The following is a 20,982-nucleotide window of genomic DNA, read 5'->3' on the forward strand; positions in this document are numbered from 1 at the left end:
ACTGCACATGGTTGGCAAATCTTCAATATGAGGAACTAGATGTGCCATGAAATTAGCAAGAAGTAACACAAAGCAATATCCGTGTCTGGCTGAATATACAGTACAGGCAAGTAGAAAAAAAAACAAATTAAAATTGATTTAAATTTGCTCAGGCAAATACGAGGTCTTATTAATAAACATCCTCAAAAATATCCTTACGGTCACAATGACTTTGCCTTCATATTTTCTGAGATTTAGCAAGAACCAAATGTAATCCATCCAAGTGCCTAAGTTAAGAGAGCCTTATTATTTTAATTTCTTTCTTTTTTTTTTTAGCATTCTGTGAAATGATACTGTGATGCAATCAAGGATAAAGTAGGTCCCTCTTAATGAATTCCATTTCTGAAAAGCTGAAAAGTATGAATAAATGAAAATGTCTCACAATTAAATCAGCATCAGAATGATCTCCAACGTGTGAACTAAAAATAAACAGCAAGTGGCTCTGATAAAAAGTGAGGAAAGCCTGGCACAGGAGTTTTGATAACTCCAAAGTTGTTAAAAAAGTGATTTTCTGTCCGACACTTTTCAGGGAGCAACAATACAGAAAAGAGGTTAGTTTTACATAAACTCCTGTCAATGCGGTTTGAAGAGAAATACCCATGGCATGATGTTGCCAAGCTGGAAGAGCAAGTTTGGTGAAATTGGAGCCAAAATGTCACCTTATCAAAATCACCATGAACACATCCACTGTTGACTGAGTAAACCGAAAGCATCAGTGGAAAGTTTTCAGGCGGCTGTGTCACAGAAATGACCAGTCTCGACTGGCTGAAGCCAGTTTTAATGTTCCCGAGGACCACATGGCTAACAGCTGGTGGTGTATACTCAGGGCTAATAAAGTGGCTCTAAATGAGGACTTGGCGTCGAGGGTAAAGTGCCTTAAACTATAACCTTGACTGTTATTTTACAGTGTTTGAAGAAACACTACAAAAGCATGTTTCCCTCCTAAATGTACCCACAAAGAGGGCAGTGCCTTGCTTATTGTTGTTGGAACAGACCGGTCAGGCAATGAGTCTCTCACGTGCTATATACCGACTTAATGCTTACTAGCTAGACAAGTAACAACATGTTATCCTTTTGAATTCACCCGGAGTATAAATCTTGATCCATTTTACCTTCTTCACTGTGAAACTCATCCAACCAGAAATGCTTGAGCACGGCAGTAAAATACATTTTTAACACTGTCTCGCTCTCATTCTGTTCTCCCAGTCAGTCTAATGCGGCATGGCAGGGGATGAGAGTTCTGCCACGTTGAGAGAACTATATAAAACCATGGAGAGCCAAGGAGATTGTGCCTGCTTTAATGGGGTGTTACAGCTTGCTGACAGAGGCTCGTACCAACTAAGCCTGCACTGGCTGGTTTATTGGGCTAACATAAACTGACAGAACACCTGGGTGCAGATGCTTGTGTAAAGATGGATTACATGCACTAACACCTGGCACCGTGTGTGTGTGTGTGTGTGTCAGGGAGAGAGAGAGAGAGAGAGACAGAGAGCGAGAGAGAGCTGGGAAGAAAAGCAGTGGACAGCTATTGGAGAGAAGCTTCTGTTTCATTTCAAAACACCACCTGAGCTCTAATCCCTCAGCGCAGGCCGCTAATTAACCATCGGAAACCCGAGTCCTCCAGGTGAGGTACAGGACACAATCAGTCAAGTAGGACTACTTTGATCCTAAGAGCCATATCCATCACCCTCTCTCTCGCACCAGACTGGAAATCTCTTTTAGTTACAAATCTGGTCTCAAGACAAGTTTTCATCCAGGCATCCCTCATTCCATTCAAATAAAAGAGGACGTTTTTCAAGAGAGTCTATATTTTTATTTACTATGACAACCACGCCTAATACCATCTAATAAGTCCACTCAATGACTAACAATTTGTACAATTTGAACAATTTACTCAAGAAAACAAAACAAAAAATAAACTCTTTTTTAAACTTAATTAAATTAACAATTATTCCTTCTTGGCAAAATAAATTTCTTTCAATCTTTCCTGGAAACCTGAACATTAGTGTTGCAACAAATGACACTTGTAAGGGGGATGGGTGATTAAGGAAAAGGGTGGTGTGTGTCTGTGTGGATCGGTGTTTTGGGGCTGATACAGATTTCTGATATGCAAAGAGCCATACCTGCAGATATCCTGGCAAGTAGAAATGATTGTATTGCATCGTCCTTGTACACTTGCAAACCGTCACATAGTCAACATACTGGTTCAGACACATTTCTATGGAATGTTTTTGCAAGGCGATTGCCTCGTCACCTTCATTATACAGTTAAGAGCCTCACTATTTTCTGAACTACTTTCCCTGCAATGCTTTGTCCAACATTGTGATATCTGGACTAATGTTAGTGAAAACACAAAGCATCCTACAATTTCTGCACAGCATCTTGAGATCTCATTACATGTTTGCCTATATGCTACGTCCAGGTGAGTCCGGGGTGTAGCAGATAAAATGTAAATTCATGACAGTCAAATGAGGCAAAAAAAAAAAAAAGAATCCTGAAATCAAAGCAACGAGGCACTGATGGGAGACGTCGAAGCAGGTAGAGTTTCATATAAATGAACATTGCCATGGAAGGAGAGGCATTATTATAGCTCCATGAAAGCAGCCAAAAATGAGAGTAGATCAGAGATCAGCAAGACTCTTCTCTGTTAAATAAAGAACAGTGACACGGGAGGAAAATGGTTTTGCTATGTCCCAAAAGCTATAATAGCATCTGCTATAACCATAGCTAGCCATCTTCATCATCCATCAGGCATGGCACTAACGACATGCATCAAGTAGTTACTTGGGCAATGAGAGTCATTATTACAGAGACGTGGGCCGTTTTTTACATCTCATTGGTGTTCCTTATTGGGCATCTAGTATATTGAAATGGCCGAATGGAATGCGTGTCGTCTCGGCCTTTAGGGCTAATAACTGGTTAATGCGGTCATGTAATTACTTACTCTACCTCTCTCTGGTCCAGGCTGAACCCTGACAATTTGGCAACAGTCTCAGTGATCCACACTTCGAACTGACTTTTGCATTTTGGAAGCTGCTTTTTTTTGGTTTGCGTTGCTAATGTAAAACTGGTGTTCACCTCGTGATTTGTTGATTGGTTCATTTGGTCGGTGAAGATCCTAGATAGAGGGCTGGAGCTTAGGCCCATCTCTGCAAGGTGATTGGTTGGTTAGTTGGCCTGATTGATAGTTTTTTGTGATCGGCTGGTTGCTGTGATGGGGCACTGGTCGGGCATATCGCTGGGGTGAGAGTTCCCCCCACAGATCCAGATTTCTTTATTGATTTTGAATCCTAGAACGCCATTTTAGAAGACCCTCATCCCATGCATACCACCTTAAGACTACACAACTGTCAAGACAATCCCTCTTAAGGAGAGGACACAAACGTGCAGAAGTAATAGTGCAGCACCACTGCAGCAGGGGTGTAAAGAGTGGGACTTCTACAATGGCTGTATTGGCATTGGGTGTCAGTTGCTGATAAATTCCTCATATATGTAATGCGACAGGCTAACAAAAATGACTCTGATTATTTAGAGGAGATCTGTGCCTGGTGGGGAAACATCTTCATCCTATGTGTTCCGCTGAGCAGGCCGGCTGGTGGAGTTAGCGTAGCCATTGTAGCTTGCTGCCTGGTTCACTTGCGGGGCTGGTGGATGTGCTGGTTGATGTTCGGGCCATGGGGCACCTTGGAGACACAAGGCTGGGGCTTCTGATGAGCCACCTGGGCGGCTGCGGGGGTGAAGTCCTTATCCCCCTGAACAGAACACAGTCAGTCAATAGTCTTTAAGGGAATAACAAAGCATTCACTGTTTGTTCACAGACTCAGCTGCTGCAAAATGGGTTCTTCATGCATGCTACTTCCTGCAAAACTACATGACATCTGGTGCCAATACTACACCATCGAATGCCTAAAAAGAAAGAGAACAACAGCTCAATTATGATGTGGGATTTATTCTCGATGGCCAATATGAAATGCTGGAATCTAATTTTAGGAGTTTTGAAGTATTTTACCATCACAAGGAGCATACGCACAGTACAGCTGGTGTTGCATGAAGCAGAAGCATGAACCTCCTTTGTACACGTGCCCAAACCATAAGGGAAAACAGTTGTCTCAACTCCCCTTCATCTCCCCTTCATCTCCCCTATCTCTGCCAGCTGGGAAAATCCTGATTGAAGCTAAACTTTCAGATGATACCGCCTACAAGCTTTGCTGAATCTTACCTGTTGCAAGATAGCAGCTAAACAGTCAGATAGCGATGTGATTGCTACCAGTAAGACGCTCTTATCAAAGTTAGACACCGCAGACTAAATAAGTGTTGCAACTAGTGTAATAATTAGGAAAAACATCAGAGCAAGTGTGTAATATCAGGTTTTGCAGTTTGTTTCTATGCCTGCAGACAGTATGCACACTTCATGCTCCATTTTTAAATCCTTTCCCTCTGATAATCATATAATAACAATGAGGAAATCCCCAAAGTGAAGGTTAAAGTATGGAGCGCTCATCCGCTCTGCTACCTCAATCTCTTATTCCAAGAAAAATGCCCATAAACAGCCGCTCGCTTCTAAATCGGATCAAAGCAGGAATTTGATCATTCACGGGGGAATACGACATTTTGATCAGACCGTCTACAATCACGACTACAATTCCTCCCTTCTTTCTTTTTATCTTCACCTGCCAGCACTGCTATCCGTCTCCCTCTGTGTTCCTTTTCCTCTCCTTTCTTAGACCTGCTCCTAACTGCCCTGTCTGTCACCGCTTTGTGTCACAGCGTCTTCTATTCCTCACTTTAATTTACCACTATTTGTTCACGCTGCACTGCTCTCTCTCTCTCATTGTCTTCACCTCAAGCCCATTAATGAGACAAACATTACATCAAGTGGATGTATGTGAGATTTATAGCTATTGCCTTGCACACTCACACACACATAACACACAACATATAGTGCACTGCAGTTTGCATGATTAAATGGATTTATATTGAAGGTTTTAATTATTTTTTCTTAATTTAATCAGGTTGCTGATTTCGTCCAGGTGTTACCATAATGATGTGGATGTTACTACTCCATCATCAACGTAATAACCAAACCTTCAATCCCTCATATTCTAATTTGGTAGCATGTGCTCATGGATGAAGTTGTATAACCAATTTAATCTGCGTTCTAAACACAAACACTGCCTGCCTGCCTGTCTGAACCTCTTGCTGAACTTTACTCGCCCCCCCACCCCATCCTTGCTTGACCCTAATCCTCTCTGTATGTGTTGATTTTGTAAACGGTGCACTAGATCTCCTGCATGTGTGTGTGTGTGTGTGTGTGTGTGTGTGTGTGTGTGTGTGTGTGTAGCTGGGCACAAAACATTTACGGTGTGGGTTTGTGTACGTGAGTGTGCGTTTCTCTTTCATTGAAAGCCAATTCCACAGCTAACTGCATGGGATGTGTATGAATTTGACCTCCAATTGCCCTCCTTCTCTCTTCCGAAGCTCAAAGCTTCCCTCTGCTCCATCTCGGTCCAACAGAAGGAGAGGTAAGGGAGTGAATGCAACTAATTAAATGTATTATTGCACCAAACAGTGAATAGAAGTCATGATAATTGGCAAGGTATGTTTCCCACCTCCTTTCATTCTTTCTTTTTTTTATTGTTACAATTTAATACACAGCCAAAATATACATTTCAGGGAAGATATTTGAGGGGTTTTTTTAAATCTAATTTTAGATTTTTTAAGAATGTTTGAATGAAAAAAAAGGGGGGAGATGATGGAATATCATTAATGTCTTTCCATGCATTCCAAGAATTTGCCTGTATTTCTTTTGTGTGTGTGTGTAACTACGTGCTTTCGTCTGCTAATTTATATTAAACAAAACTGTCTCACTCAGGATGAATTAATGCATACAACCAAATATTCTGACCAGTTAAGATTTACTTCTCTGTAATTAATTGATTCCTGGATTGTATTAATGTAAATTACAAAAATCATAATACATTCCTCATCATATTTGTCTCTTCTTTTCATATCCTGTCACAGACTCTTTTTGCTTCATTTAATTTGACACGAGGATAATGTGTGTGTTTTTTTTTTGGAAAGGGGACAGCATTTTTGGTGAGATCTGCAGGCTGGAGAAAAGAATACATGTATTATCTGAAATAACGGTCATTACTTCCCTTCACAGTTACTACGAATAAAGGAGCTTTATATTCCCCCCTTTGTCGATTTGGGTCGAATCATTTTTACAACAAAAAAACACTAGAGAATCCCATTCTGTCATTCAAAGAAAAGAATGAAAAACACCTTTTTTTTCCACAGAAAAACCCAAAACGCAGCAAGCTACTTCAAGCTACTTCAAGCTACACTGAAGTCTTTCACTTAGCTCCTGCTTTTTTAGGGCTTTGAGCACTGCTAGCCTCTGCATTTGATGGCAGTGATATTGGCTGAATGGGAAGGCTAGAGGAACAACACACACACGCATGCACGCTGGCAGTTAAAGCAATACCTGTACCCTAATGTGACCTAACATTTTTAATGATACAATGCCCCTTGTGAAGCTTCCAATGTTCCATTTTCTTTTGTCACTTTGTATCGTCACAGGGGCGTTTATTTGATGTCTCATGCTACAATTTATGATTCATTTATTTGCGGTGTGACATGCTTAATAAGCCTCATCGTTAACCAGATTAAACATAATAACAGGAACATTCAACATACATAACAATTAGATATTAAGTCATTATATATTTATACAGACCATTTTTCAAACCAGAAGTGTCATATGTTCTCTCTTTTTCAGTAAAATGTATGTTCAGGCTGGGGTTCTAAGAAAAACACTGACGATACATTTTCACTGATGTTTTCTGGCGTGCATAACATTGATTTATAGACAAAACGGTTATTAACAAAAACACTATTAATCAAACTCCCAGCGTTATCTTTAATTACAGATATCTGATTACTCATCCCAACCCTTCTTTACTCTTGTGCAACTTCCTCTCTGTTTGGCACTCTCTCCAGTTTGTTCTCCTCCCCCTGTTCTGGCTTGCTATTCTTTTTCTCTCAGTCTCAGCACTTAGCCTCCACCACTCCCCTGTAGAGCTCATGTCCCAGATATAAACCACATTATCATGCCTACTTCAACACTACTGGTGGTCTCTGTGTGTGTCTTACCTTTGTCACCACTCCAGACACAACAACTGGCACCTTTGGGGGGCTAAACAGGAGAACAAAAGAAAAAGAGAAAGAATAATACATTGATTGATGAATTATTTGTAGAATTCACAACAATATACAATTCAGTAAGTGGAGTGTGCGTCCAGTGCTTCCTTCCGTGGTGATTGTATGGTGTAATTTAATAATTGTGTGCAGGCCAGGGGTGAATCTTGCTGTATTGCAACGTTTAACAAAAGTTTACAAAATCTGACGACTTCAAAACCTCCAAAAGTGACACTGTGCAAAAATTCTAACCTCCTGAGTTGTCAAAACACACACAAACACACACGCGCACGCACCAACACACACAGTCACGCACGCACATGCACACAGAGGATGGACCTGCCAGCAGCTTAAATAGCTCCCATTCATCCTGGCCAAATACTGGGGCTCACAGCCTTTGGATGGAAAGCATGAGAGAGGAGAGGGAGGGAGGGAAGTGGGAGAAAGCTGAGGCTATGAAAGGAAAAGAAAGTTAAAGAGGAGGATGATGATAAAGGGAAAAGGAAAGGATTTGGGAAAGAAGAGAGGAAAAAGGAGTTGGTGGACAGAAGGGGGTAAAGGCAGGTCAGGGCAGATATAGGGGAAGGGGGGAAGGAAAGAGGACAGGGGAAGGTGATTCCTATATAATAATCGACTGAAAAGGATGGAGAGAGGAAGGCGAGCGCTCGCTCAGACATAGAGGAAGGGATGGAGGCAGAAAAAGGAGGAGGAGGAGGAGGAATGCGGAACCCGAGGTAAGTATCGACCTTGACGTGACAAACGAGCGCCGTCTAATTTTACGGCGTGGTCTCCCCCCCCCCAACCCCCCGGCAAAAGAGTACAGTTGTGGCAGCCACCTTCAAAACTCCACTCAAAGACATTAGCTCTAGCAGCAAGCATGTCCGACTTACGGCTTACCTCATTAACAGCATACGTATGCTGTAGAGATGAAAAGTTTCTCACAGAGAGCACAAACTGCAGCCTCAGCAGGGAGAATCCCAGCACTCAGGAAGCATCATTTAAAACATCTGCGACTTTCCTATTTACTTTATGATCCATGCACAACTTTTTAATCACGATCAATTAACAGTTATGGATTTTTCAACACATCTGGCTAACCTCCATCTCCGCAATCAACATCTTGGCACTGAACAACCTTCTGCTACTTCCCTTAATGAGCGTATTTACACCTTGCTATCAAATTAATGCTCGGATATGTTGAATTTCAGTTATTATTTCCTCACTAGCCACTTGTCATATTAATGCCAGGTTGAGAGGTTCTCTATTAGCAAGTCAATTAACTATATGGCATATTAGCGCTGGAAGCGTTCTTCATTCAAATTAATGCTTTTGCTAGCTCGCTGCTAACATTTGGCTTTGGCGGTAGAGTTTTAGCATTTTTAAGGTTAACTGGGGAACAAGTGGGGAATAAATGTGCGTTATGGTAAGTGCCAGATGAAGGAAGAGGGAAAAATGGTGAAAAACGCTAACAGGATATTCATTACGTACCTTTATGGGCAAGAACCTGTCGGCTAAACTTTCATCTTAAACACATCTGGCAGAGTGCCACAGCAGTATCTCCTTTCATTACACACATTATAGTTAACTGAAAAATGGCATGCTAGCATTATAGGAGAGCAGATTTCCTCATTTATTCTAACAGGCCCTTCTAGCTCCAAGCTAGTTTATTAGCGTTCAGCTGCTACAGCCCCATCAAGCTGTTTTTCCTGAAACTCAAATGTGGAAACTTTCTTCGAAACTATGTACTTCACAGGTAAAACACCTTTTCACAACTTGATATCCTCTAAATACGAACGTGTTTTACACCATGTCGCAGAGACACGGCTGCTTCGGTTTCACTCGGAGTACGATATGCATCCACATGCTGAGACAACGTGGGTTGGTATTCACCTCACGCTGACGTGTCACATGTCTCTATTCTATTGAGTGTCGATCTCGATTGTGCAATATGAGGATAAATCCTGAAATATTGAAAACGGACTGCAAAGGGAGGGGAGATAAGAAAGAAAAGCCAAGGATGAAAGAAGAAAATAAATCCCATACTGCATTTGAAGCATGTTAGCATCAAACCTTGCTCCTTGTTACTAGGATTGGGCATGAAGGGTGAGAGAGACGGAGGGCAGACACATGAGACATGACTTGACAGACGGACAGACAGGCTGTCAGAGGGACAGACAGCTAACAAGCATCTGACTCCCTCAGAAGTTGTTGGGTTTTTTTCTAAGTCAGACAGAGAGCAAGATGGGAGTGTAAGCTTTTCATCTGACTGGCTCTTAGATGCACAGATACTGTAGACAGACGGATGATACACTACTGACACCTATTTCTCATCTATTATCCTGTGAAATGCAAAGAGAAGCTCAGAGAAGGACATGCGGAGAAAGAAACCAAAAAGTGACACAGACACTCTGCTGGGGTTTGGTGCCATTGAGAGGAGGGTTTGGAGGGACAGAGGGGGGCCTGCAGGTGGCAGTAGAGAGCTGCAAGGAATCCTGGGGAGGAGTCGCTTTGTGCCAGGAGAGTTAAGAGTTAGAGGAAAGGAACGAGGAAAACGAAGGAGGAAGAAGAGAGGTGGATATAGAATGCTAATTTTAACTAGTAATTCAAAGAGTGAAATGTGCATTGATGGCGAGGTGTTTTCTTCTCTCTCTGTCGTTGTAAAGCCACACCTCACCACCACAGCTGCCGCCACCCCACCCATCTCTCCTTGCTTCAGCAGAGCAGGAAGTTTGTTGCCGTGGGCGAGGTGCTGGTTGCCATAGGAACTGATGTTTGTTGCCTATCTCTGTTCTTCCTCCTCTTCCTACCCCCCCATCTCTCTCTCTCTCTCTCTCCTCCCAAGTTTTCACCATGAGCTGTCAGCTTACTGCATATTTCACAACAGTTCCTACATTCAGTGTCTTTGTGCAGGGATTTAGCCAAGCGTGCACACAGCACCGCCCGCTCCCTCTCCAAGGCTCTGGAACATATCCACCTCTCACCAAACCAGGAGGGGTGACAGGGCAACATACATGCAGCCTATGATCACCTTGCATGTATTTTTTTTCCCCACAAATAAAGCTGATGGTCAATGAGGAGCTCATAAACCATGCATTCACATTAATAAGAATGAAGCAATATGTAAAGTGATGAATCAATCATTATTGTGGGTTTTTCTATGTCTCCCCCTTTCTCCAACTCTCACTGCAACATCACATTCTCACACAGAGGGAGAAACATTGGTTTACCAGGATGTACTGGTGGATTTATTCCTGTTGCATTTGAGAAACACATTCACCTGACAGTCAGTGGGCAGGAAGCCTCTGCTGGATCGCCAGCTAGTTTATGCCTTCCTCTCTTGCCTGTATCTCACCTCTACCCCGTCTCCTATTACTCCCACTCATACCGAGTAAAACCTCTCCTCGTTCGTATCTTCATATCGCCATGGATGGCGTCCCTTGCTTTCCATACCATAATAAGTCACCCTCGTCATAATCCCGGCCACCAATCTCCCTCCCTTTGCCCCATCTGTCCATCTTGGATAGATTGGGTACGGCAGGTGTTCCCCTGACTACAACGCTTCACTGGCTGCTACTAATGTGAAATTTACCCAGTAGCCACCTGCTAGACGTCCATCAGCATGACACGGAGAGGGACGGACAGAGTGTGCGTGAGTGAGAGAGTTTCACTGACTGCATTTGCTGATGGAGCACCGTTACTTGGTCTTTCTTTTTGGATGGGCTGACAGGTCATTTGTGTTAAAGATAAACATTTCACAGAAGGAAGGTGAGCCTGCATTTACACCCGCAGGCCAAGAGGAGTTTATCAAGCTAAAGGATTGAAATGGTTTCCCTCAGTGATTAAATGCACTATTTGTCTAATTTATTCCCCCAGTCTATGGAATGATTCCTTTTTTTTTTTGACTGCAAGTTGTAAAAGGAAACACTCAGAAGAATAAATACTGAGGCAACTATTAAACCCTGTGTGGCTCCGTTGAGACAAGTGGCCAGTTTCCACACGAGGGAAAAAGGGTCAGACATATTTAAGTCCATAAAATCCTATTTTGAATTTAAAAATAATTTTAGTTGGCTCCTCTACTAGTGCAACTCATTAAAACAAATACATCCCAACTTAAAATAAGACTGTAATGCATAAAAGATCATAAAATCAGTAGGAAGTAATTTGAGTTATCTGTGCTCTTTGGAGTAACTTCACTGCACTGCTGACAGCAAGTATTATTATTGGAATATAATGTTTTATTTATATAATATTGAGCTGAATCAAGTATTTAAGCGTTATTTTCATCATTTATTTCAATTTTTCAACCAAAATCACTAATCATTCCCTGGTTCAAGCTTTTCAAATTAGCGGTTTTACATAATTGTTAACGGCACATCTTTGTATCTTGTGCTGTTAGATAATAGTCTTGGAACGCAGCAATACCCTAACCAGTCGGCTACAACTCGAGCGTTTCCCATATTGTATGGAGTGTGCTCTCTTTCTAAAGCACGCATTAACCCTTCAGAAGTAGAAGCCAACCTTGCATGTTGTTTTTGTACTTCTGTTTATCTACTTGACCTCACATCTATAATTGCCACTCATCCTGCCACAAAAGGAAAGAGGAAAAAAAGGAAATGACTTATTCCCACAGAAATGCTTGATACTATTCCTGATTTAAATTTCCGCAAAATTGCGTGTTTCTAAAACACATACACACAACATTTCTTGACAGTTTGCAATGTTCTTGAACCCTGCTCTTTTCTATGCGCTGCTCGTCAGTTCTCATTTATCACCCTTGATTAAGTCATGCATGCATGCACGCACACACACACACACACACACACACACACACACACACACACACACACACACACGCACACGCACACAGATATGTGGTGGGAATACGCCACCTGTACCGATACTCATGAATACTGTGGGTGTAGAAGCAGACGCACACAATTACACTGAAAATATGCAACAAGTTGCCCCGCCTCGGGGTCACCTCCTTAGAAACAATGCATTCAAGCGGCGAAAAAAAAACCAAACATGCTAATATGGACAACACAATTATTTTCACTCGTCGGCAATGCAGCCGCTGTGATGTAAAACATGCAAACCAAGGGTGCTTATAGTAAACAATAGCGACTGCTGAATGGGCTGTTCCAAGTTAATGCTGTAATTATGGAGTAATTATGTTGTTTACCGAATTAGCTTGCAACAGTGCCCAACAAGTCTGCTGCAAAACTGCCCACAGTAACGCCTTGTTGAAAAGTGGAAATGTCTAAATTGCTTCGTTGACCATTTGCGGGGTGCACGTCTGTGTGTGGGTGTGATTAACAATGTACAAATCACAACAGAGCCGCACACTGCAGAGGCGACTACAGATATGACAAGGCGGCCCCCACCTATCCAACATGAGAGCGAGACATTCAGACTCAAAGACACAAAACGACTGTAAATGAAGCAGCTATTTCGTTAGGGTTCCTTCTGTCTCTCGTTGTGGTGGTTTTGTGTCTCTCTGCAGTCCATTTGTGTGTCTCCTTGTGGTCGTTTTGTCTCTCTGTTTGCTCATCATGAGTCTCTTAATGGTCATCATGTGTCATTTTCTGTTTTTTTTCTGTTTCTTTGTGGTCATCTTGTCTCTGTATGCAGTCGTTTGGTTTCTCGTTGTGGTCCTTTTGTTTTTCTTTGTGGTCATTATTTTTTTTCTTTGTGGTTATTTGATTTGACTTTTCAAGCAGAAATGTTAAAATCTCGAGGGCCTCCTCACCCCTTGGAGCCCCAACTTGTAGGAGCAATTTTTCTGTGTGGGTGAGCTACCTGCTGCTGACGTACTCCTCCTCCTCCTCCTCATCTTTCGGTGGTGGTTCTGGAACAGGAGCCTGCTGGTGCTTCTGCACTATCCTCTTACCTCCTGCCCATACTGCAACACACACGGACACACACACACACACACACACACACGGACGGACACACACGGACGGACACACACGGACGGACACACACACACACACACACACACACACACACACACACACACACAAAATTAATTCCAGAGTTCACAAAATATTCCAGAACACAATAACTGTACAATGAACTAGAATATATGATTTCTTTATTGTTTGAGTAGAACAGTAGGTTAACAAGGTCAACTGAAAGCACAGGGTTAAAACGGCAACTGCAGGACAGCTGTTATGTTGCAACCCTTGACCTTTGACCTCATTGCAGAGAGGTTGTCATAGAAGTGAGAATGTCAATGTTCTGCAGTGCTCTTCCATGGCTCTGTTGTGATGGCTAGCTACATAGTTACACCTGGGGTGTTCATTTCAGGCTCGTACTGAAGCAGCTCAACAGTCACGCTATAAAATGAATAATCTTCAACTCCCAGTACGTCTTGCTCATATTCATACTGGGACATGTTGCGAAGTTGCTCTCTGACCAGTATCTCCACATTGAGCTGCGGATCGTAAACCAATGTTGAGCGTATCTTAAACACGAGTTGTTTATCTCACCGCTGGCTGCTTCCAAAGTCCAATCAGAGCCTTCTGGTCGAGTGTTTTTACACACCGTGAATGGCGGGTAAAACAGGTAGGCTGATGGTGATGTGGGAACTCTCTGCTAACGGTGTCAGAATTAGCCTGGTATATGGTGCTGTAACACACCTGCATGCCTGCTGCAGACTGAGCTGTACATGCTGTGGGGTCTCCCACTCATCCCAGGTCGGGTTCGAGGGGCACGTCTTATCTTACTGTGCTATCAGTGCTGCAGCTGCTGAGGCCCAGTGGCCTGCCACACTGCTCATGTCCACGTACACCTTAACTGTTTACTGCTCAGCCTACATCCACGAGACTGGAGGCTTTGACCTCCACGTCATCGCCAACCAACTGCAATAAACGCGACATTCTGACCAAAATCATGACATGACACTTGGCGCTGATTACCAATCGCTGCGGTATCACGAGGTTTAATGCTGTTGTAAGATCTCACGCCAATCAGGAAGTAAGGGAAAGTGTAAAATTGGAGAAATACGGAATGTTACACGGCGATCTTAAACGCTAAGAGACGTTGGCCGTCGCTGTTATCTATATACGTGCAGTGATTGCGCACGTATTAATCATCATCATGTGTATTTTGGTGTGAGACACTGCAGAGACAACGGCCTGTATGTTTAGAGGAAGCTTTCAGAAACAACAAGAGCAGCAGCAGCACAAGGAGCTTTACCTGCGGGGAGATGTCCTCCTTTGGTTTCGATTTTCTCCTTCGGCGGCGACGACATGTCTGCACTGATCTGGAGTCTGCAGCGAGAAGGGACCTGAGAGCCTGACAAACGCAATTTCTGCCGTATTCCGCCTCAAATCGTGGACTACACTACAGTCTGGAACGTCAACGTGGCTTTTTTCCTGAGCATTGTTTGGAAACGATGCGCGTTGACGTCATGCGGAAGCGCCGCTGAAGGACGTGTGGAGCGCGCTGACGTCAGTAGTATCAAGCGTGTAACGTCCAATCCGCAGTTCGAGGAGCGAGGAAATATCAAGTGACTTCTACAGCAGTTTACGTAATATAGTAATAGTAATAATAATAATAATAATAATAATAATAATAATAATAATAATAATAATAATAATAATAATAATAATAATAACAATAATAATTCTTCTTCTTCTTCTTCTTCTTCTTCTTCTTCTTCTTCTTCTTCTTATTATTATTATTATTATTGTTATTATTTTTATTGTCATTATTATCATTATTATAGTAGTAGCAGAACTTTTGTGTGGATTTTTTGTAGCTGTCCACCTACACAGCTTCTTAGACAGAAACAGTATTAAGGCGAGACCTTTTTTTTAATGAAGCAGCCCGTTTCCCTGTCTCACCTTTAAGACCACCAGAATGCCAAAAGAGTAGCAGCAGAAACATCAGCAGGATGAGAAATAAAAGGCAAAAGAGACAATTTAACCTGAGGAAAAAAAAAACGACATTAGGTGTGTGTGTGTGTGTGTGAGAGAGACGGAGATGACCTATTTGACCACCTCTGTTTTTGCACTATAGGTCCATGGTGGTTCATTAATTGGGGTGATGTGACAGTGTCTTTGGGCAGAGCTGAGAGCTGAGAATTGTAGGCAAAGTCTAGAGGTGGTGTAGGCAACCAAGAAAAATCTACATATTTTTAAAGGAAAATTAATTACCACGATAGTTTCAAGTTATGCATCTGCCTTTAATTTATATTTGGACACTACGCGTGTGTTGAAGGTGGTGAATCAGCTTTAATTTATAGCTGTTTATAGTGCAATCTGCATTATGTGGAGAAGCCTAATGAATCTGATGAGTGTGCATCCATTAACGTTAAGGTCATGCCAATGTGTGTGGTCAGAGTGGCATAATTGCAGTGTGAAGTGGCAGCTGTGTTCTACATTTGGACCATCACAGGAAGTGATGTTTGGTGTACTCACACACACACACACACACACACACACACACACACACACACACACACACACACACACACACACACACACACACACACACACACACACACACACACAGAAACAGCACCAGCAACTGAGTACATTTGAATAATTAATTGAAATACACAACAAGAAAAATATTAAATATTATGAATACAGAAGCAATCAGATAATTTCCAAGACACACACAATGGTCGTGAGCAATGTGTTTTGGCAGAGGAGATGTGGTCCCCGCATTGCATTTGTCCTCAGCGTGTGAGAATCTGTTGCCAAGGCATTAATGTCCCTGAGGAGGGTGTTGACAACCAATCAAAAGGCCAGGAGTTCAGTCGCAGGTCAGGAAGCAGTCTGCTGATAAAAGGATGAATTGTAATGTCTAATTAAAACGTTTGGACTTTGTTAGCGCTTCTCTAACAAGACAAGATGCCATTCTTACTGACAACAGTAGTCTATGAGTATGTTTGGCTCAGAGGGGCGATTGTTTACAACCACACCTGAGTTATTGCATTATCTCTACATTCCTATTATTCCTCTATGTTAGTGGCATTAAGCTTCAGTGGCCACTGCTGTGGCAACCCGGCTTGTTTGAGATGTGCCAAACATGTCTCTGAAGATCGGAATTGCTATTTAAACTTTTTATTTTTTCAAGTGTCTTGAAAAACTCTTATATGTACCAAAAAATGTTTCCACAGACTCCTGAGACAGGATTTAAAAATGAGAGAATTGTGTAGCTTTACATACCTGTTAGCAATATATTTTGTAACTTTGGATGCATCAGTGATTAGATGATAAATCCTGAATTTAAGTGATACTACAGTGATTTAGCAGGACACTCAGGAAAATGGTCATCTTTAAAACTCTACACCTCAAGCTTGCGACTCTGGCTTTGTGTCATAGCTATCACAATCGTATGTCATTCATTTTGATGTCATGATCAGCATGCCTTAGCGCAACCCATCTGTCACCTGTGTGGATGTGCTTGTGTGGTTCTGCCTGTCACTGCATGCATGAATGCATGCATGTGAGTGCATGTGCATTTGTGGCCACTAGATGGAAGAATGCAGATTGACTACCAGAGAAGCATCTCCAGTTGTGTACGTGGGAGTTTGTGTCCTGCAGGATTCATCATCGCTGTCACTCCAACAAAGCTCGGTCTATGATGTCCCAGAAAAACTGAAGAGTCACTGATAGAAACGGCACAACTCCAAAAGCAAAAGATACAGAGTCCCACATCCAGTGCTTTTTTTTCCTCACTCTTCCTTTTTTGTGTCACTCTTCCTCCACCATTTTTTCTGTTCCTCGCCTTTCTCTCCCTCTTTCTCTGATGTATATGCGAGACAGAGAGAGAGGGAGAGCGTTCATTACTCAGGGTGAAAATACACGGCACACATTCAAACTGCCATAGGTGAAATCCTCTTCAGAAGTCAGTGATCTCAACACCTGCCCATGGCTGATATGGATGTGTGTGCATGTGTGTGTGCGTGTGTGTGTGTGTGTGTGTGTGTGTGTGTGTGTGTGTGCGTGTGTGCTGCCTGGGCCTTTGAGGGGAGCGCTCTCAATGACGGCTTACAGAGAGACAGAATGAGGACGTCACAGGTGAGTGAATTTGCTTAAACTGACAGATGTGTACACACACAGACACACACATTTGTTCACACTCTCTCACACACACACACACACACACACACACACACACACACACACACAATCATGCCTATGACACATACATATACATGCGCTCTGTTTGTGTCTCTCTATCACACGTACACACACACACACACAGACACACACACACTGACGAAGCTCTGCGGGACCCAGCTGGGTCCTCTGCAGCAGAATTATCACACATGAATAATCAAGGCTTCTTCTCTGCAGCATTGACTATTCAATACCTGACAGGGTGCCTTATGGTGTGTGTGTGTGTGTGTGTGTGTGCACGTGACAGAGATCCATCCATATGAGTGAATACTTAGTTGCATGTGTCTGTGTCAATCTTATTCAAAGTGAAACAGGGTGGACAGTGAGGAGAGGAAAGAGTGAAGCAGTGGTGCAATAAGCAGATTGATCGGCGATATTGCAATGCCTTATTGATCACCAGGTTTACTCCCTCTGCTCTAGTTCTCCCCCCACAAGGAGGCTGGCTTCAGCAAGGAAACGGTAAATCTAGAGGTGATTTTTCTCCCGAGCACTTAGAAAAGTCAGACACTTACTGTGCGGGCAGTCTTCCAGCAGACAGGGTGCACCCCAGGTAGCCGTCACATTAATGGCAGCACAGAGGCAGAAGAACAAAATACTCACCTCTGTATGGTTTTGGTGTTATTGATGGAGTCTGTTCGGCATAATGAACGGTGTCCCACTTGTGCTTTGTTCTGCTGGATCGAATTCAGGGCTGCCGTGTTAATGAAGTAAAAACACAAAAAATAAAATCCCACCTGCTTTCTTTATCTCTTCATGGTTAGGAGTTGTTCACAAAGCCTTTGGAAATTCTACTCTACCTGCTGAGTTTTAGCCTCGCTGTATGGTAATATCATCCAAATCCCCAAAAGAATGACCATGGTTAACTTTGTACTTTGTACACAGTCACACATTAGCATCATCACTGCTTGTTTGCATGCTGATGTTAACTTTGAGCTAAAAGCTCCACTCATCTCATCTCAGAACCACGAACACAGCAGAGTTCTGTCGTGTCTTGTTCAAATCTGAACAAAATATTGAGACTTTTCTTATTTTCTCTTATGACTACTCCTAAATGGACCATAACCATGTTATATTATAGCGTGTTTGCAAGTTTTAGCACATTTTTTGACTTTTGCGGTTTGCTGGTCTACAAACATACAGCAATATACGCCTTCACAGTAAACAACAATCTACAATACTTATTTTCTATATTACTTTCTGCTCATAGTCCAAATACATGGAGTTAAGGCTCACTGGTGACTAAATTGGTGTGAGGAGCGAATGTGAGCGTGAATGATTGTCCATCCCTGAAGGCATATGCAGGCAATCAAAACAAATAGTCTCAATTAATTGGTCCATAAAGCAATCTTCTATATAATTAAATAAAATAAAAAAAAATTTAAGTCACAAAATTGAATCAACCCCATATTACCCCACTACACATTACGTCTGACCTCTCGGTGCACTAATCTGTAGCTCAAAGCTACGATAATTTCATCAGATTTGTTATTCCCACTGAGCTGCTGATTTTCTGAGGCTATCTTCAGCTGCAGTAATCAGCGCCGTCTTAGCATAGTGTGAAAGAATCCTTGGTAAGGCTCAAATTGAAACATCCTGCCACTTCCCACAGGTGTAAATGGACCATGACAACACCCATGTCAAACAGCAGTGAACATCGCGCTGTGGGGAGGCTCCCTGACATATTATTTCCCCCCCTTCTGTTGCTTAGCTGGTAAATGCAGCAGAATTTATGACAGCAGGGGAAATGAGAAATGAGAGGTACATGGACTACTGTACTGATGTGGAGTTTGCCTGCAAAAGCCTGCTTTTATGCCTTCCCCTCCTGTATATGTTATCTCTTCAATCATCGCTCTACTTCATCCTCTGTAATTTTGCCTCCATTATCACAGTCTATCTTTCTCCCAACCTGCTGGTGCAACTTCTCAGTCAACTACATAAAGAGGCAAAGCTCAGCAGACCCTATATCACACTTTAACCTCAACCTTTCCATCTAACCACACATGCCTTTCTTAGTGAAAATATAATGCTGTAAAAAAGAAAAACGTATCAATCAGTCCGCTTTAATTGGTGTATTAAAAATCCACAATTTGAGGATCCACAAACAGTAGTTCGGCAGTTGTTTTCTCCACTGTAACCTGTCCTGCAACAAGCAGCAGCTTTAGAACCACATGATTTCAACTGTAGCTTATCCCTGACACGCCCTAATTTCAACTGCCAGCTGTTGCAAGCCCATTTGACACACTCCTCTAAACTAATGAAAAATAGAATCATTTCTAGATTAATTTAGGGAGACACAATGCTTTCTGGAGCATTTCTCATTTTCTTCATCATTTCTTTTTTCAGAACTCAATAAACTAAGCCAAAAGTGTTCTCATTTATTTATCCAAGATGTTGAATCTGAGACCTTGACATCTACTGACGCCTGAAGTTTCTTCTCATCATTTAAAAAAGCCTCCGCATGCTTCCCCGTGTCTTCTTTTCCTACCTTTTCATCTTCCTCTCCCTCGTCCATCCTACTCTGCCTACTTTCACCTTGGTTCTCCTTCAGGCACCACCCTTCCCTTTCAGATGAGAGCATTAATTTCTCAAGGTCTATCTGTGGCACGCCGTTGCTCCATGGAGCCTCACTTCTTCTTAAACACAAATTGATTTCACGCTCACATCCTCCAAGTATACATATCCCAGATCCTCCACCTGCTCCCCCCACTACATCTCTGTCTCCTCTCTCCCCTACATCTCACATGCACGCACCTTTGAATCCAGCCTGAGGTGTTTGATGGCTGAACAGTCAGGGCCACTCTGAGAAAGCAGGGATAGAAGGAGTGAATCAGTGACGGCTGGAGGCATCTGCAGGATGGAACAGGGCAGTTTCTAGAGAGGCTGTACGCAGGAACATTGAGGATTTAGATTTTCATGCCACATTAAGTTGTACCAGCCTTCCACTATGGGACTGTGCTGCAGACAGAAGAGGCTTGGCTCTATTGTGAAAGCTAATAATCAACGCAATGGCGTTATTACCCAACACTACATTTCACAGACCTTACCTAGACACCATCAAAGACGAGGAAGGGAGGGAGAGAGGACGGGGAGACGTGAACTCCAATGGATTGTAACAAATGCTTCTACCTGCAGCTCAGCATCATTCACTTAATAAGTTCAGTTCAATCTCAGGATATGCTATCTGGATGAATGGGATCAAAGTCAGAGAGGGGGCGACTTAAGAAGGGGGAAAGAAAGTGATTGGTGAAAAAATGCAAAATTCCATTACTGCATCTTTGATGTCTGTCCGCTGTCATTAATGTGATAATACAGGCGGGTGGATGTAGGAGCCCTAGAATTGGCTTTACATCTCTATCTCTATTATACTTTTAATACCACTCTAAAGACATATCTCCGAGGCAACATCACAGTCAAATATCAAGCCCCCTGTCGTGTTTATACCTGTTTATCACTGCTATGCTGTTTAAGGTAAATCCATTAACCGTACGGCGCCAGAAAGCGGTTATTATCAGCAGAAGTGTGAATAGGGATCCAAAGCATAATCTAACATGTTCCCACACGCGTTTCAGTGTTAATGTTAATAATGTTACTTGTCAGCCAGGGG

General features: G+C 42.5%; 1 protein-coding gene across 1 annotated transcript; it reads right to left on the reverse strand.

Moving 5' to 3' along the window:
* Positions 1 to 1,829: 1,829 nt before the first annotated feature.
* dap (death-associated protein) lies at positions 1,830 to 14,648 on the reverse strand. Its single transcript, XM_084034024.1, has 4 exons — positions 14,440 to 14,648; positions 13,039 to 13,141; positions 7,195 to 7,237; positions 1,830 to 3,791 (listed from the first exon to the last, which is right to left on the reverse strand). The coding sequence occupies exons 1-4, from the start codon at positions 14,492 to 14,494 to the stop codon at positions 3,672 to 3,674; spliced, it is 321 nt and encodes a 106-aa protein (XP_083890150.1). The 5' UTR covers positions 14,495 to 14,648; the 3' UTR covers positions 1,830 to 3,671.
* Between the last annotated feature and the right edge of the window lie 6,334 nt (positions 14,649 to 20,982).

Source organism: Eutrigla gurnardus, assembly GCF_963514095.1.
Source record: "Eutrigla gurnardus genome assembly, chromosome: 18".
NCBI classification, from domain to species: domain Eukaryota; kingdom Metazoa; phylum Chordata; class Actinopteri; order Perciformes; family Triglidae; genus Eutrigla; species Eutrigla gurnardus.

Excerpts from the sequence above, each read along its gene's own strand:
- dap (XM_084034024.1), bottom strand. The coding sequence starts at position 14,494 with ATGTCGTCGCCGCCGAAGGAGAAAATCGAAACCAAAGGAGGACATCTC. Across the intron at positions 13,142-14,439 it reads AGGAGGACATCTCCCCGCAG|TATGGGCAGGAGGTAAGAGG; the intron begins GTAAAGCTCCTT and ends TGTGTGTTGCAG. Across the intron at positions 3,792-7,194 it reads TGTCTGGAGTGGTGACAAAG|GGGGATAAGGACTTCACCCC; the intron begins GTAAGACACACA and ends TGTTCTGTTCAG.